This window comes from Pavona decussata, unplaced genomic scaffold (assembly GCF_977016875.1).
Source record: "Pavona decussata unplaced genomic scaffold, jaPavDecu1.1 SCAFFOLD_214, whole genome shotgun sequence".
Classification (NCBI taxonomy): Eukaryota; Metazoa; Cnidaria; class Anthozoa; order Scleractinia; family Agariciidae; genus Pavona; species Pavona decussata.
In genome coordinates this window covers 4,050,001-4,062,441 of record NW_028145619.1, presented here as the reverse complement: position 1 = coordinate 4,062,441, position 12,441 = coordinate 4,050,001, and the positions used below count along the sequence as shown (strand labels likewise).

The 12,441-nt window shown below is 41.3% G+C and overlaps 1 protein-coding gene across 2 annotated transcripts in view; it reads left to right on the top strand.

Annotated features, from left to right (window-relative positions):
* The first annotated feature begins 4,718 nt into the window (after positions 1-4,718).
* Positions 4,719-12,441, top strand: part of LOC146460376 (solute carrier family 23 member 1-like) — a 13,650-nt gene continuing 5,927 nt past the window's right edge. The window contains exons 1-5 of one of the 2 annotated variants that reach the window (XM_085088554.1): positions 4,719-5,007; positions 5,799-5,912; positions 10,054-10,211; positions 11,813-11,904; positions 12,306-12,373. In XM_085088554.1, coding sequence (XP_084944680.1) covers positions 4,987-5,007; positions 5,799-5,912; positions 10,054-10,211; positions 11,813-11,904; positions 12,306-12,373 — 453 coding nt within the window. In that variant the 5' untranslated portion in view covers positions 4,719-4,986. The remainder of the gene's footprint in view (positions 5,008-5,798; positions 5,913-10,053; positions 10,212-11,812; positions 11,905-12,305; positions 12,374-12,441) is intronic. The other variant, XM_085088553.1, reaches the window with a different exon arrangement.

The window sequence follows — 12,441 nt, the reverse complement described above, 5'->3', positions numbered from 1 at the left end:
AACATGAGCACACGACGGTGCATTTTTCATTTCTCTTCTTTACTTAAACGCCGTTACTATCAATTTAGCTCCCAGATGCTTCGTCCACATTGTAGAAGGTGAATCAATAGGAATAATAGCGAAGTAATAGAATAACGCGAAGTTATATTTTCCGTTGCCGCTGTCGTTGCCTAAGTTCCTTACTGATGCAATGCCAGCGACCGTTTTCACGCTGATGTCTCCTGAAACGGGAATTAAGAAATCCGTAAGTGTTTTGTTCCAGTGCCACTGGAGTGGAACTAGATCAACACCAACTCGAAGTGATTTATCAATATTTGATGCCTGTTAAGAAAAAGGTAGCACTACGCTGCTGTTATTTGTTATGCGTCAAAACCACTGCTTGCCTCGAATAGCTGTAGCTAACTGCGAGCAGTGCTTATCTTCTCTTTGTATGTGTTGGGAATCTCAAACAAATTTCAACCAAATACGGTTGGTTTAAGGGTATACATCCTTGGTCTGTGGTACTTTGACTGATTTGCTTGTCTTGGATTCAAGATGACAGACCGGAGTGATCCTACGAGGCCTAAAGAGAAAAAGAGAGTTCTTGGCTTGTCGTACCTTATCGATGAGAATCCACCATGGTATATCTGCTTACTGTTGGGTTTTCAGGTAATTAAGTAATCTATAAAGACCTTTAGAACCGCATTTAGGTTTAAACGCAAACCGCTGGTGCTCATGAAACAAGTTCTCACCGTCCATGACGAGATTTAGGATGTTCTGAAATATTAGCGGACTCTACTGATTTTGCCCTAGTGAATGGCAAAATTAAGACGCGAGGAGGGGAGTTTAGTCTTAAACCAAGCTAACTTGACAGCTTGATTAAAAATTATTTGATTCTGCTGGACGAGAAACGTGTTAACAGAGCGCTTTCCATTTGTATGGAAAAACTAATGAGAATTTTTCGCCAAATGAAACAGTACAATTCTCGAGCACTTTCCATTTAACACATGCCGTTGTTCCGTTGGGGAGCAAGAAGGGTGTTGGCGGCATCACAGCTTGAGGATGATGTCTGATATCAACACAGGGAGCAGAGGAGTTCAATTAGAGCGAGGCAATAAAAAACGTATTACCTCTTCAAGTGTAATCATGCGCATACTTTACCACCAAAGACCTCGTATGCTATGAATTATGTAAATTTGTAACGGTTCATTACTTTCAAACCAATGCGATTGTTCTGTTTTCGATCGGGTTAGTGTAGTTAGAAATAACCGCAAGAACTGACCTTTTTGTCCATAACACTGCATGGAGAAAAATCTTTTTACTAAATAATTAACAATTATCCTGCGAAATCGCGCGGAATATCGCCTGATACTTAGCCGACGAGGCCATAGGCCTAGTTGGCTAAAGTCAGGCGATATTTCGCAAGATTGAGCAGAATAATTGTTTTATTATTCAACACATTGATAGCAGAAAAGCTGGAGGCGATCTTTTTTTTTTTGTTAGAAAAGAAACTTGTAACATTTGATCGCGCACGGACGTGCATGAATGGAAGTGGCAGCTTTGTTCAAGTTTGAATGAAATCGAGAGCGTTGACCCAGCTTGCATCAAAATTGAGTACTCGTCTAGTGCGCCAATTGCTCCGGCAAAAATTTCCACCAAGTTTTAGCCTCAAAAGCTGAAACCAAACAGTACACACAGAAAAGTGGCTTTAATAACGAGCTGGTCATCTGGCGGGGTTCTACTGTAACTAGCGAAAATAGTTAGACAGAAAGGAGGCAGTTTAGCGAAATTTATAACGAGGGGTACCTGTTGAATACAGAAAGAAAGGTCATTATTTAGATTTGCGGTTTTAGCCAAACAACAAATGGATACGAAAACCTCGGTGTTTATATGTTTATTACAAAAAACAATTTGACTTGTATTTTGTGTGATGTCTAGTCAGACCGAGCCGGTCGATTTTGTGTAAACATTTTTGCCGTTTAATAAGCAACCCAGATTAAACGCGACATACCCGACTGTTTTCCTGTTTTGACATTGAAAAAAGCTATCGAGAGTATCATCGTGTTGTAGGTTTGAGTGCACGACGCTTTCAAGTACGTCTTTTAGTGCACTGCCAGAACTTTTACTCTGTCTAATTGTTGTGTTAGCGGACTTCAGGTGCTTCTGCTGCGTTTTTTTTTTATTTGCATTTTAAAACGAACGTCTTTAAATTTCATAATACTGATGTAACTCGATAACTGATGAATTCCACAATTATTGCACCCTTAAACGAATGCAAAAAATAAAGGTCCCGCATTGTTCCCTTTGTATATATTCTTATCAAACTGAATGAAAAGTTAGTAACCTTGTATCAACTTGAAAAATTTCCATTTGCATTTCCAATTGAAAACGAAATCAGTGAGCCGTGGCCTAGATACAACGTTCTCTGACAAAGCCAGATTCTTCAATAACGAGAGTTTTGCGCCCAGGTTTAAATCTGCCCTCTTACAGATAAAGTCAACCAATTTGCTAAACGAATATACATCGCTGGCAGCCGATGCGATAGCTTGGCCACTGACGATTTCTGGAGCAATCTTCTGCTCCTATTTTGCTAGTACGTTTACCAAAGTCAATGATGACTGCCGATTGAACTGCATGCCATGTCTCCTCTCTAAATCCACATTGTTCGCTTTAAGGTCATTGTATCCTTTGGAGTGAATGTGCTGTAGTGCTTCAGCGACATTGTCCGAGACACTCGTCTTCTCGTTTTTGCTCAGTTTCTTCTCTGAAGCGGAACGCTACATCGCCAGACTGTGATCTTTTGTTCCGAGAAATTGCAGAACAACACCATAGGGTGTTATTTTAGCTTGGACGCCAAACAGAAATGGTAAACCTGGGTAAACTCCTAAATCGGCAATTGTGATTGCCTCGTGCATCACCTCTCTTTTGAGCTTCTCGTGTTGTCCGGCGCCCGTTGCGGCCTCGAAACTCTTTCGATTCACCATCAGCTTTAAATCTTTGTATTGGGTAAATTGATACACTCGAAAAGTTCCGAACTTATTATCTTTCCTAAGGGTTTAATATTCTTCGGGTCAATTTCCAGGAAAAACCTCTCATTCTCAGGAGGGTGGGGTCTCTTTGCCTTCTGCTTTTGTGCTTCGTGATTTCTCAATTTTCTCGGCCTGTTCTACAGTGGTCGCCGTACAATTCCCAACCAATTGTAGCGCCTTCCAAGCCTGGCTTCCACTACACTGTGCTTCAGCCTGTTCGTAGTTCTTATCCCCTAATTTTCGGTGTTTCTTGGCTGGAGGTTCTGTGATATGATCTATCTTCATTTTGTCAGCCTTTCCCACCTTTGTGGTCACCGTACAGTATTCCACTGATCCTGGTTTCCGCTACATTGCGCATCACTCTGTTCAGCGCTGTCTTTTCTATCACACTCTTCTCTCTTCCTCTCCGCGCTTTGTCGTTTCTGCTGTTTCCTTAAAGTTTTAAAATAAAGCTGTCCAACAATGTTTTTTTATCTCCAAAACTCTAGTGAAAGTATCTGAAGACGAAAATCCATCACAGATAGACGACGGCTCCTTTATGAACTCCCCACAGAGGCCAAACAAAGTGTTTCCGTAAGCTTCCTTTATGTTTTTGATAGCTCTGCCTGAAAACCAGTTTCTCGGAACGTGCTCTCCATTTCGCCGACCCCAACACGACAGATCTTTCTTGGTAAAAGCTGAAAGAACTTTCCTTTGACAAACAGGCTGACCTTACGGTCGACCAGTTGACTTTAGAGACGCCGGGCTCAGAGTTGAGCCAGAAATCCCATGAAGCGAAAAATTGCCTCTGCAATGAGCGCCATTGTTGAGGCGCACGCAAACTTCATCTCGCCGCTTAAAATGGTTGTTCGATAAAAAAAAATTAACTGTTCTCCCGATCATTGGTTAAGTTAATTTCAAATACAATCTTATCGCTCCCAAACAAGAATTTGATATGCTTCTGCCCTAGACACGAAACACCTTTCGTGATGAGCTTATCGCCTTCATTGATGGATTTCTTGGCCAAAAATTTAATTATAGTGTGACGTCAAGAGACGTCCAGTTGGGAATTCCTGAGTCGAGTAAAGCTCATCATGGCGGAACTTTTGCCTAGAGCGACAACGACTAACCTTGGGTATGTTGACTCCAAGATGGCAACCATTTCTGTAAACCATTAAAATGGTCAGACGTATCATAAAATACGATGGATGCCTGCATGTTTATCTTGCATGTTGACGTGTGAGTATGGGGTTGCAGTTTCTCAGCCAAGGTATAGGTCACCAGAGCCAACATGCATATATCTAACGTCCTTAACAATAACACAAATAGCAACTTTAAAACAGAGCGGCACTGAACACATTCGTCCGCTATGTTCCACGGTCGGTTACTTGAAAACCGAAACAGTAGCTCTTATGTTTACTCTATCGACTCTCTTGATGAAAGAAAACATTCGCACAGACGCTGAAATGTGAAGTATTACGCACAAAATTATTCCCCCATTATTTATCAAACCCTAACACCCACTGTAATTGATTTAATGTCATAATACAGTTCTGCTTGACTCCGTTTTCATGCCTGACTCAGTCACCTTACCTCTGGCTCTATTTCGTGCGGGTTCATCTTTACTCTCTTCTCCACAATTTAAGTCTCAGTTTCTTCTCCCTGTTTCCTTGGTCAGAAAGGAATTAAGAACGTCGAACATCACTCATTTGTAATTTAAATTATGCTCCTTTCATGGCTTTGTTATTCAAAAGCCTTTTATCATCCACCCATCCATTACGAATATTCAGCTAATTTAAAGTCATGGTCTCAGTTGTTCCAAGAGCGCCTTCATGAAATAAAGAAGAAACGGATTAGTGCAACTTTTGATAAGATCCGCTTTCGGTTCAAGAGCTATTTGAGCTTCTTTAGCGTCTCGTGACGTGCGGTTTTATTTCGCCTTTGTTGCTGTTATCGGACTTAAAAGAAGAAAGTGCTAAGTGGGATTGAGAACACCTCAATGGGCACCCAAGAGATAGAGGTAAGGCCTACGAGTGCCGGTTCGGTTTTAAGGTGTGCTGTAGGCAACGTAATTGCACGAAAAATTTGTTACTGCTACTTAGCTTTGCGAACGGTTTGTAGTCCAGTCAACGCTGGGTAACTTGAGCAACAACGACGGCAACGGCAACGCCAACGCCACAAAACAAAAAGTTTAATGAGCCAAAACAATCGCCTTGCACGTAAGTTATATGTTTCTGTACATTTCTCAGTTTGCTGTAATCAGCAAAACAACAACGTGAAATGACCAAATTCAAGGTTTTGTGGAGAACATGAGCACACGACGGTGAATTTTTCATTCCTCTTCTTGACTTAAACGCCGTTACTATCAATTTAGTTCACAGATGCTTCGTCTACATTGTAGAAGGTGAATCAATAGGAATAATAGCGAAGTTATATTTTCCGTTGCCGCTGTCGTTGCTTAAGTTCCTTACTGATGCCATGCCAGCGACCGTTTTCTCCTGAAACGGGAATTAAGAAATCCGTAAGTGTTTTGTTCCAGTGCCACTGGAGTGGAACTAGATCAGCACCAACTCGAAGTGATTTATCAATATTTGATGCCTGTTAAGAAAAAGGTAGCACTACACTGCTGTTGTTTTTTATGCGTCAAAACCACTGCTCGCCTCGAATAGCTGTAGCTAACTGCGAGCAGTGCTTATATTCTCTTTGGATGTGTTGGGAATCTCAAACAAATTTCAACCAAATACAGTTGGTCCAAGGGTATACATTCTTGGTTTGTGGTACTTTGACTGATTTGCTTGTCTTGGATTCAAGATGACAGACCGGAGTGATCCTACGAGGCCTAAAGAGAAAAAGAGAGTTCTTGGCTTGTCGTACCTTATCGATGAGAATCCACCATGGTATATCTGCTTACTGTTGGGTTTTCAGGTAATTAAGTAATCTATAAAGACCTTTAGAACCGCATTTAGGTTTAAACGAAAACCGCTGGCGCTCATGAAACAAGTTCTCACCGTCCATGACGAGATTTAGGATGTTCTGAAATCTTACCGGACCCTACTGATTTTGCTCTGGTGAATGGCAAGATTACGACACGAGGAGGGGAGTTTAGTTTAAAACCAAGCCAACTTAACAGCTTGGTATAAATTATTTGATTCTGCTTGACGAGAAACGTGTTAATAGAGCGCTTTCCATTTGTATGGAAAAAACTAATGAGAATTTTTCGCCAAATGGAACAGTACAATTCTCGAGCACTTTCTATTTAACACATGCCGTTGTTCCGTTTGGGAACAAGAAGGGTATAGGCGGCATCACAGCTTGAGGATGATGTCTGATTTCAACACAGGGAGCAGAGGAGTTCAATTAGAGCGAAGCAATAAAAAACGTATTACCTCTTAAAGTGCAATCATGCGCATACTTTACACTTTACCACCAAAGACCTCGTATGCTATGAATTAGGTAAATTTGTAACGGTTCATTACTTTCAAACCAATGCGATTGTTCTGTTTTCGATCGGGTTAGTGTAGTTAGAAATAACCGCAAGAACTGACCTTTTTGTCCATAACACTGCATGGAGAAGAATCTTTTTGCTGAATAATTAACAATTATCCTGCGAAATCGCGCGGAATATCGCCTGATACTTAGCCGACGAGGCCATAGGCCTAGTTGGCTAAAGTCAGGCGATATTTCGCAAGATTGAGCAGAATAATTGTTTTATTCTTCAACGCATTGATAGCAGAAAAGCTGGAGGCGATCTTTTTTTTTTTTTTTTTTTTTTTTTTTGTTAGAAAAGAAACTTGTAACATTTGACCGCGCACATTGACCCAATTTGCATCAAAATTGAATACTCGCCTATTGAGCAAATTGCTCCGGCAAAAATTGTCACGAAGTTTTAGCCTCAAAAACTGAAACCAAACAGTACACACAGAAAACTGGCCGTAATAACGAGCTGGTCATCAGGCGGGATTCTACTGTAACTAGGGAAAATAGTTAGACAGAAAGGAGGCAGTTTAGCGAAATTTATAACGAGGGGTACTTGTTGAATACAGAAAGAAAGGTCATTATTTAGATTTGCGGTTTTAGTTAAACAACAAATGAATACGAAAACCTCGGTGTTGATATGTTTATTACGAAAAACAATTTGACTTGTATTTTGTGTGATTTCTAGTGAGACCGAACCGTAACAGTGTTACCCCGTTTCGTTGGGCATTAGTTAAACGGAAATATTTTGTGTAAATATTTTTGCCGTTTAATAAGAGACCCCGATTGAACACGACATACCCGACTGCTTTCCTGTTTTGACATGACAAAGCTATCGATAGTATCATCGCTTTTTAGGTTTGAGTGCACGACGCTTTCAAGTACGTCTTTTAGTGCAGTGCCAGAACTTTTACTCTGTGCAATTATTGTTTTAGCGGACTTGAGGTGCGCCTGCTGCGCTGATGTTTACAGACAAAGAGGTTTTTAATTAACTAGATTTCGTTGTCGGGATGATTGACTGATAGATACCGTCTTAATTAGATTTTTTAACACGTTTTTTGTCAAGAAGCATCATATAACATCTGAACATTATGTTACTAAACAATCCGGACTTAACGTTCAAACTAAGGCCTTTTCGCGTGTTGGCGTTAAAATCTGGAATGGGATACCAACTAGTCTCAAAAACCTATCCAAAAACTTGATAAAAAAAAACCGTTAGGACAAAACTAACTGAAATACTAGAAATTGAAAACTCCTATGTCGAGATAGATACCATAATTAATAAAATGAAAGATTAGAATTCCGACCGAAGTTTAGTTAGACTCAGTTTTCCTTGTTACACTTCGTTATTTTCTAGTTTTTCTCTTCACACATTATCATTGTTATTGTTTTATGTAATGTTAAAAAAATATATATTTTGTGTACAGTCTGGCTTGCCGCGATTAGCTCTTCGCTAATTGCAAGCCAGCATAGCTATAACTTAAGTTGTGAATAAATAAAACTTGTGAACTTGAAAAAAAAACTTAACTTGTGTCCCGCTGTTAAAGTTGGCTTGGAATAAAACTAGACCCCCCCCCCCCCCCCCCTCGCGTCTCTCTCTTTCCACTAGGGTAAAATCAGTGACTTACTTGGCTTATTCCTTACTACTCCCAGTGGAGCATAGGTCCATGGAAATTTCTTGCCATCTCAATCTGTTTTGGGCTAGCGTTTCAAACTCCCTCCAGGTGTATCCTGCCTTGCCCACCTCATCATCTACCGTTCTCTTACAGCTGTTTCTGGGGAGACCTCGACCTCTCTTTCCCTGTGGGTTCCATCTCAGTGCATGCCTAGTGACATTGCTTGTTGGTTTTCTGAAAGTGTCCCCGATCCAACTCCACTTGCGCCTTCTTATCTGGGTGTTGATTCTCTCCTGTTCAGCTCTTTCCCACAGTTCATCGCTCCTTTATTACTTCTGGCCTATGGATGCCCATGATGGTCCTCAGGCATCTGATGACAAAGCACGACAGTTTCCTGAAGGTTCCTTTGGTTGCTTTCCATGTCTCTAAACCATACAGGAGGACAGATTTCACGTTGGTGTTGAATATCCTTAACTTGGTCTTTCTGGATATCACATTTGATATCCATACAGGCCTTAGTATTGCAAAAGCAGTTCTTGCCTTCCCAATCCTTGCCAGGACGTCCCGATCAGACCCACCATCCTTGCTGATGTTGCTGCCAAGGTATGTGAAGTCCTCCACTTCATCAATTGCTTCCCCATCTAGCTTAATGTTATCCACGTTCCCTCATCACCTTTATCTTGGATTTGCCCTGATCCTAAGGCCCGTCTTTGCTGAGACCTTTGCAAGCCGTGTTACTTTGGCTTGCATACCCTGATGGTTATGGGAGAGGAGGGTGATGTCGTCGGCGAAGTCCAGATCTTCAAGAAGCGTTGCGAGGGTCCACTGTATGCCATCACGATTTGCCTCTGTCGTCTGCCGCATTATCCAGTCGCTGGGTAGCAGGAACAAAAAGGGTGACGACAGGCATCCCTGGAGCACTCCTTTTAGCATCTCAAACAGCTCTTTTTGGATAACTCTAGAGGTGCATTTCTCGTAGTTCTTCTACATGAGAACGCTATATTTCTCAGGGATGCCATATGACATAACAACTTCCACAACACGTACACTACCCTATCAATGCTGTTAAAGGCCTTCTCATAATCCACAAAGGTCACAAAGACGGGAGAGTTCCACTCGAGAGACTTCTCCACAATGATCCTCAAGGTGGCTATGTGATCCATTCATTCCGGAACTCAGCCTGTTGATCTCTCAGACGATCATCCACCTCTGCTTTCAGTCTCTCAAGGATTATCCTGTCCACACTTTTCCGGAAGTTGATAACAGAATGATGCCTCTCCAGTTCTTTCACTTCTTCAGATCTCCCCTTTTCGGGAGCTTGATCAGCTTGCCTTCTTTCCAGTCATCTGGTTTCTCATTTGTTTCCCAGATCTTACCAAACAGGTTGTATAACATCGCAGCCGAGGTTTCCAGGTCTGTCTTGATGGCTTCTGGGGGTATGCCATCTGGACCAGGTGCCTTTCCATTCGTCAGATGGCTGATGGCTCTCTTGACCTCCTCTTTACTCGATCTACTCTCATCGACCTCCAAAGCTGTGTCGGCGGGTTCTATGTCGGAAATCTTGTTCGGCGGTAGTCTGTTCAACAGCTCCCTGAATCTTTAATCTATATTCAGCGATTCAAATATTTGTCTTGTCATTTTCATTGTATATCTGTAAAAATTATTTATTCATTGCACGCTTTATCAATTCAGTAACCCGATGTTTAATTCAATTTTGCTGTCCAGCTGGTCAGCGGAGGATTTTAGCGTCCTTTTCAAACATGGCGGCCGATATGGGAGGATACACTTCATCCATTGATAATCCTAATTGTAATTGCATTTCCAACAAATTAACGTCAAGTTGTTTCAAGAGCAGTTAACCCTCATATCATTGTACTACTGTTTAGGTATTTGTTGTGACCCGGGGAAAAGCTTGTTTAAGGACGATTGATATGTACCAAGTCTTTGTATTAATATGACTTTCCTTATTTTAATAGCATTACCTAACCATGTCAGGATCGACATTAGGCATTCCCTTCATTCTCAGCGGTCCAATGTGTTTTGCCAATAACACACTTGTCATCAGTGAAGTGTTGAGTACCCTATTTTTCATGTCAGGAATTGTAACATTACTACAGTGCACTATTGGAGTAAGGTAGGCAATTTCCACTGATCAAATTAAAGTAAGATTGTAAAAAATGGACTTTCCCCTGATAAAATAACTGCTGACCCTTATGAATTTTCTCACGAAAAATTACAATGTGGTTCATGTCAGGTTCCATCTTTTGGCAAAGAGAGAAGCATAGTAAATTTTACGCTTGCTCATGAAATATGAAAGGTGCAGCATTCAACACGTACCATGGTCGTGGAAGCTCGTGATAACGGGATTTTATTGCCACGTAGGACACGTTCGACATTGCTCATCCTAACAATGCACAGGACAATTGACTGATCTGAACCTGGCTGGTTGTTTGGGCAGGTAGTTGGTATCGGCTATCACGAGTCTTCCTGTAGCTCAGGCTGTCTACACTATACCAGAAAGCTCTTGTGCCGGCACCAAAAACATATCGGATACAGCTTTCGTTCACATACAAAACGCCGATTTCGGATAGATTTTGATGCCAGATACTGCGCTGCTTCGGTCTTGAAAGTGAATCGTCACATATCGAATAGGTTTTCGTGACCCTTTCTTGAGTAGTGTGAACAGAGAAGCATACCAAAACGGAAGTCAACAACGAAGGAGCGACGATTGGATTCTAGTGGACAGATGGCGGCGGTCTTGGGCCACTTCAGCTCACACCAGGCCAGAGTATTTTTCACAACGGCATAAAGTGCTATCCAGCATAGAGTAGACATATATTTGTTTGAAACCTTTAACAGCCAGGAAGTAGATGACGCAGATTCTATCCTCAAGGAACAGGCAAACTTATTCAAAATTCAGAATGCCGCAAGGCCCTCGCTGATATGGAAAATCGTAAATCCCCGGGTTCAGATGGCTTCACTCCAGAATTCTATAAATTGTTTTGGAAGGACATCGCATTTTCGTCCCCAGAGCCCCAACGTTTTTTTTTAATTGTTGAACGAGTGGCTCTGGGTCCATCCAAAAATATCTTTTTTTTATTGGCTGTCGAAAACCTGATGCGCTATAAGGTGAAAAATGCTACGCTTCTGCGCATTTGTCTTTACTTCCTAATAGGACATTTTCACTATGGCGTCATTTGACTACAACTACCAGAATCCTTCAGTTTTTTGTTTTCTCATGCTAATTAGAGCTATTGTTCTTTGCTCTCCACTGGGATTACAAAACTTGAATTTGAAAAGGAAAACAAAATGAATTCTGGTAGTTGTAGTCAAATGACGCCATCATGAAAATGGCCTATACTGAGCAGTACTGAGCAATGATAATACTGAGCAAGCGCAATGGTAATTTATCACACTAAGCGTGCGCTACCGGATGTCGTGAAATTCACGACATCTGGTAACGGCTGTTACCAAGGCCTACGATCCAACCGCTGACCAGAAGATCGTAGGCCCCGGGAACGAGGATGAAGGACATCGCTGATGATGTTGTAGTAAGCATTAATTACGCCTTCGTAAAAGTTGCATTATCGGTCAGTCAAAAGAGAGGCATCATTACGCTACTCCCAAAGAAAGGCAACCCTGTGGTAGACTCAACAATTTACTTCCAATCTCCCTTCTTAATACTGACTACAAAATTGCTTCCAAGGCCCTTTTTTATTCATTTAAAACTTGCAGGCTTCCCATTGTTCAAGGAGGATCGTTCTCTTATATTACCCCGACATTGGCCATTTTGTCTTTGCCACAATGGAAATGCCCAAAGGCTGAAGGTTAGTTTGACTCTCTTGGGGTATTCAAAACGTCCTATGGGACGATTACACCAATGTTTGATCACCAAAATTATACGTTTCTGAAAATATTCCATCGATAAAGTTATTCGCATAGTTTCAACAATTATTTGCAGTCAAGGTCATTGTAACTTTCTCCAGTCAAATTACCAAGGTTTCTAGTCAGCAACCATAAGCTTTCCATGTGTGTCTTTGAAATTTCCAGACACTTCGCATTGTTGGAGCAGATATATTTCCTACCTGAGTACCGGGTACAAAAATAACATAGCTAAACGTTTATGACAATTCATACCTTGGTAACCTCACTTATTTTTGTACATTTATATCGCTTTTATTGCATTTTTGATATGTTAATACTGACCGATGACACTTTTTCTTACAAGATGCAAGCAATTCGACTGAAAGCTCACTTATCAACAATGATGAAATCTGGCAACCACGCATGAGAGAGGTGAGGCTGCAAGCCTTTCTTAACAATAAGCTTCCCACCTCCAGCACAAAATATGGACATTTTGTTGC